At 37.8% G+C, this 6,000-nt stretch overlaps 1 protein-coding gene across 2 annotated transcripts in view; it reads left to right on the forward strand.

Moving 5' to 3' along the window:
• Positions 1–6,000, forward strand: part of LOC112150375 (glutamyl aminopeptidase) — a 28,135-nt gene that overhangs the window by 20,129 nt on the left and 2,006 nt on the right. For both annotated transcript variants that reach the window (XM_024278638.2, XM_024278629.2), the window contains 6 exons: positions 2,492–2,547; positions 2,622–2,772; positions 4,211–4,284; positions 4,392–4,496; positions 4,570–4,743; positions 5,267–5,407. In XM_024278638.2, coding sequence (XP_024134406.1) covers positions 2,492–2,547; positions 2,622–2,772; positions 4,211–4,284; positions 4,392–4,496; positions 4,570–4,743; positions 5,267–5,407 — 701 coding nt within the window. The remainder of the gene's footprint in view (positions 1–2,491; positions 2,548–2,621; positions 2,773–4,210; positions 4,285–4,391; positions 4,497–4,569; positions 4,744–5,266; positions 5,408–6,000) is intronic.

Consider the following 6,000-nt stretch of genomic DNA (forward strand, 5'->3'; position numbering starts at 1 on the left):
GTAGACTAATAAACTATTAATTGTTGAAGAAGAGAATGATGAGAAGCCTTCATCTGTAAAAAGACAATTTTCCCAATTCAAAAAAGGCAACCAGAATGTTGAAGACAGCCAGTGGTGCCACAAAACACAGACACACTGGAGAAAAGTCTTTCTTGTAGGCCAGGACTGCCTGGTCCTAAAAAACCTGTTTCTCTTAGGTATGTGGATGGGGGGAGGGAGCAGAACTGTGTGCTGTCGTACAACCTAGATCGAATTTGCAATTTGAAGGTCATTAAATATATCAAAAAGGAATCTGGAATGCATGTCAAACTTGCATTGCGCAATCAGGAAGTCATTGTTGATGGTTTAAAGGCATTTGTCTGTGTTAAAAATATTTCTTTCACCTGCATTGAACAGTTTTCAGGTAAAAATAAAATTTAAAGGTAAAAACAAATATTTCATGTGGACTATTCCTGAGCGGGATTCGAACCCATGACCTTCTGAATGTGAGTCCGCAGCCATAACCACTTGACCGTCTAGTGGCGGAATCTGGAATGCATGTCAAACTTAAATTTAAACATGACATTCTGGATTGCGAAATCAGGAAGTCATTGTTGATGGTTTAAAGGCATTTGTCTGTGTTAAAAATATTTCTTTCCCCTGCATTAAACAGTTTAGAGGTAAAAATAAAATTTTAAAGTTAACACAATGTTCATGGTTTAAAAGCATCAAAAATGTATCACCCCCCCTCCCCCATGTCACCAGTTTGTCATTTATTGTATTTGTCTGTGCTAAAAATACTTCTTTCCCCTGCAAATTTAAACCTTACAATCTGCTTTGCGAAATCAGGAAGTCATTGTTGATGGTTTAAGATGGTCACCACAACTCTACTTTGAGAAGGGGTGGGGGGCATTGGGGCAGAAGCTGAAAGTTCCAGGGATTCTAGTGTTAAAACCACATATTACCTTATGCTGCACAACATTCGTGAATAGATGCACTGAGATGATCCTGTTTGTCACAGATAATCTTTTATTTTGAAAATAAGTTTAAAAAAATCAAATTTTGAGAGGTTCTTTTTGTATTTTTGTTTTTGTTTGTGCCAAAAAATAGACATAATTCATAATTATTATTTTTTTAAAAAGAAGGTCATGAATAGAAATCCAAATTTCTTAAAGACTAAAGTAAGACTATGCAGCTCCTTCTAGGTTTGATCAGTAGAAAACGAACCCAAATGACTCTTTTAATATTAAAGGTTACCAATTCCTGACCTATTTACAACATACAGTTGCTGTTTGAAGTTGCTGCCTGGATCTTCTACTCATCTAGTAATTGTATAATTTGACAGACTTATTTCCTCAATTTTTTTCTTTTGCCAGCTACTTTCAGCATACATTCTTTTACAAACTCCCGTCACTGAAGCGCTACACCGAATCATTCCCAAAGCCACAACCTTAGCTAGCTTCTGTCACAGCTTCAGTGGATTTTGACATTTTTGTGAACATTCTCTGCTGTGCAGCGTATCCTCGTTGTAGTTGTTGGATCTTATTGTTGCGCTCCTCGCCGATAAATTTGTAGACGTTTTGTAGTGAGGACTTATATTGAATTCATTGCATTTACCTGGTTGTAAATCAGTCACATGACTTTATCCAATGAGGTACAGAAAAGTAAGCATTTGTCCACTTAGCTTGGAGGCGCCTTTTCTCCTCACCAACAAGTTTTTTTCCCTCAAAGGAACCCACTGACTCCATTTCTACCGCCGTCCTCGCGCTCCTTCCTTTGTCCCACAGAAAAACTGTTGTCTGCCCCCTAGTGGTGAAATTAATAGACTGTATAATTAACACCTACATGTATTTACCTTTTTACCCTGCAGATGTCGCCAAAAACCACAAAGCAAAAAATATATTTTCCAAGGCATGTACAGATAGTTATGATTTATTGAGGGCCGCAAAAAACGCACTTTGAAGACCACTAGTTTAGGATTTCTAAAGGCTTTTTCTAGCACCTTCTCTAAACCATGAATCTAATTAAAACCTATCATCCTTCCAAAAACTTGCTAGCACTTGTACCAAATAAATATATGATCATTTTATTTGTATGTTTCTTTACAGATGTTTGTTCCTTGGAAACATTTATTTCTACAAATGTGATTCTCACTCTGCCATCTTCTTATTTGCAAAAGTCTGTTCCAACAAACGTATATAAGTGCATGTTTTTGAAAAAAAAAATCGTTATAAATATTTTTTCCTTTAACATACCTAACAAACAAGCAATGCCCCTACAGATGCATCTTATTTAAATTTTCCCTCCAAAATCATATTCTTTACAATACTTACTTTTAAACAAATGGGGCTCAATTTAAAGAAGTAAAGAGGTTTTCTAAAAGTTAAAGATTCATCATCAAACACACACTTTCTACTTTTGTGTTACACAATTTTGTTGCTTGGGTTATAGAAAAATTTCACACCAAGTTCATGTTTTGTGCAAAATGTGCTAAAGAATTGTATTTCTGCAGGAGTTTGATGCAGCTGACCGTGCAAGCTTCATTGATGATGTCTTTTCTCTAGCAAGGTAAAATGTTCCTCAAAGTACTCTTCAGGGTGATCACTGACAGAACATAACTCTTGCTCATTTCCCTCCATCAGGGCGGACGTCGTTGATTATGGGAATGCCTTTAATCTGACGTTGTACCTGAAAAATGAGTCTGACTACATTGTGTGGAGCCGCGTTTCCTCCTCTATCGCCTACCTTCAGGACATGCTGTCCTTCGACCTCAGTCTCTACGCAAAGTTTCAGGTAAAACCATCAGTAAATCGCAAAGCCTCAAAGTTTAAATCATTTTAAAGTGCTTTTTATGTCATATAACAACAGGGAAAAGAGCTTTTTTGTGTAAATTAAACATTTTCCTTTTTTTCTGTTGTTTGTTTTTTTAACTTATAATAATCTATTTTTCTGTGTTTGTCAGCTGTGAAAATGAAAGTTGTAATTCATAAAGTGAAATGGCAAATTAGGTTTAGTAATTTTCCAGATGCTATAATCCAAAGTGACTTCCAGTTTCTTACAGTAGAGGGTTTTGTGGAATGAAAAGCCCTGCCCAAAACACATTCTTCTTTGGATTTCTTAACCTCAGATAAACAGAATAAAAATAATCTACAGCCAGTTGCCCCAGTTTAATATTAGTTAGATATCAACTCATTTAAAGGGCCCTTACCAGGGGGCTGCAACCTTCAACATTTGAAGAGCCAATCGGGTGGATTTCTCACTAACCACAACTCAGCAGGAGCCGCAGAGTCTTACAAAAATAAGACGCTCCTTTGTATTTATGGTATAATAAATTATTGTTTTTGTACATTAATAAAATGTAAAAGTAATGAGAAAATATCATTTTTTTCTAGATATGAAATAGGTTACAACTTTGACACTTTCAAAATAAAAGACAGGATCATGTCAATGCAGCAAATGTGGTATTTTGTAGTTTAATTAAAAAAAAGACTGTGCTTTTTTGTTTTATTAGACCATATGACTCAATGAAAACCCTCAAAACAGTGCCGTTTATTATAATCCGTCATGTGTTATTCCTGGTTGTGTTTACTGACCTCCAGTTTGGTGGTTACACAGCGCTCTGTTGAAATGTGTTAGTACGACTATGAAGCTTGTAACGCTTGATGGATTGGTGGAGCATTGTTTTTATTAATTCGCAGGTGTTAATTTTCCAAACCCTTTAAGGAAACAATTTTAAAGTAACTATTTGTGGTCTAAAACTTCCCTCATACTGTTGTCTTCTTGAATAAAGTGTGACACTATAGCGTGATCGCCACCTAGTGGTCAAACTGAAACGTCCTCCAGGAGAATCAGAACAATGTTTCCAATGTTAATGATCTGAACATTTTAGTTAGAACTTCTCCTTTAGAGAATCCATGTAACACTGGATGATATTAACAATCTCATTATTTCACTGATACATTTACAGGATGTGAACTGGATCAGATTAATATAAATATATTTAAATTACATATTAGATGTAAATTACATAGTTTATGTATTTCTAAACAAATTTGTATTAATGTGCAAACTTAAAATTGAATTGAATTGAAGAATCGAAAGAATAGAAAAAAATCGTAATCGAATCGATTCAGGTTCTTATGAATCTGATCTTTTCTGGAGATTATAACCTATACCCAGTCCTAGAATTCAGTTTCAGAGTTTTCCTCAGTATTTCATTTCTGTTTTGCAGAAACTTTTCAGAGAACATGTTAAGACCATCGCAGCGAAGCTCGGATGGACCGACGACGGATCGCAGACGGAGAGGTGAGCAGAGCAGGATCATTAAAGGAAAAATGTTGATGTTCTGTCCTGAGTCCTGAAGAGGAAACACTTGTTGTGTGTTTGCTGTAACAATGATGGCCGTGTTGCAGGCTGCTGAGGGAGACGGTGCTCAGCATCGCGTGTAAGATGGGAGATCAAGATGCTCTGAATGAAGCCTCGAACCTTTTTAACCAGTGGATTGATGGGACTCTGAGGTTGGGCCTCGACTTTAACTGTTAACACTGTGCAGACTGACGGTTGGTAACTGGACACATGTCTGACCTGCAGCAGCGTGGCGGTGAACCTGCGGCTGCTGGTTTATCAGTACGGCATGAAGAACGCCGGCACTCCGGAGAAATGGGACAAAATGTTCCAGAAGTACAAAGACACGACGCTGGCTCAGGAGAAGGACAAGCTGCTGTACGGACTGGCATCAGTGGAGAACGTGGACCTTCTCTATCAGTTAGTAAAACCTTTGTTTTTGTTCATCTCATCACTAATTCCTCCAACAAAGTGGAGTCGCGTTAAAAAATGTAAAGCTGTGATCTCACAGCTTAGCAGAACTTTATTTAATTAAGATTCTCGTAGATGTATTGTCAGACATGACTCTGGTCTCTTCATAGAACTAATCTAAAACAGAAAAGGTAATTCGGTTATTTAAAAATGTGTGCTCAGTGGTTCTTTTCTTCTGGATTTTACGTCTTGTGGTTTTATCTAAGTAAAGCATCCATAGTGTATAATAAATGTTCTTCCTGTTCGTCCGGCGACTTAAGGTGAGTTTTGGATTTTGGCCTCTTGTGTGATTGAGTTTGACATTCCTGAATTACAGTCTGATTTACATAAAATAAAAAGATGACCAAAAGAACAAACATTACGCTTTCACATGGAGGTGTAAAGTTTCATTTTAAAACACGATTGGATTCAGATTCTAATCTGTGTTTGCTGATCTGAGCTGTGAGGCAGTAATCCTCCCTCTGCCTGACAGGCTCCTGGAGGCGACGAAGGACGAGGCCGTGGTGAGGAGTCAGGATCTGTTCACCGTGGTGCGGTACGTGTCCTACAACCCGCTGGGGCTGAGCATGGCCTGGGACTGGACCACCTTAAACTGGGACTACCTGGTAAAGAGGTCAGTGACGACACTAACACCACACACTCATGTCACTCACACTCGTGCCCTTCCACACGCTGGAGACATCAAATCCTGGGTTGTACTGAAAAACAAGAATTTCCCCCTGTGGGATTCATAAAGTAATCTTGAATCTTGAAATGACATTGAGCAGATGAGTAATCTGATTACTCATCTATCTTAGAATTATTTTTATAAACACAAAAACTGCTCAAACACAATGAACTAAAAAAGGACAGAGATCAGATCTGATGTAAATCTGGGTGGAGGTAGGTAGGTGGGGGGTGGGGGTGAGATAAGATAAGTTTATTCTATCGTTCAGCTCTACCACCCCCCCCCCATCTGAAAAACTCATTCTATGTCCAATAACTTACCCACTAATTCTCCATCAAAATGAATCAAGAACACTTTAAGACTGTTAGTAGTCAAAGTTAGGAAACAGAAATGAAGAGAAAACAATAACTAAGAGTCAAAAGAAGGAAATAAAAAAAAAAGGTCATCACATACATACTCTAAACCAGGGGTCTCAAAAACTACAGCCGCAGGCCGTATCTCGCCCACGTCCACATTTTGCTTTGCCCCTCAAACACCTC

This window comes from Oryzias melastigma, linkage group LG22 (assembly GCF_002922805.2).
Source record: "Oryzias melastigma strain HK-1 linkage group LG22, ASM292280v2, whole genome shotgun sequence".
Taxonomy (NCBI): domain Eukaryota; kingdom Metazoa; phylum Chordata; class Actinopteri; order Beloniformes; family Adrianichthyidae; genus Oryzias; species Oryzias melastigma.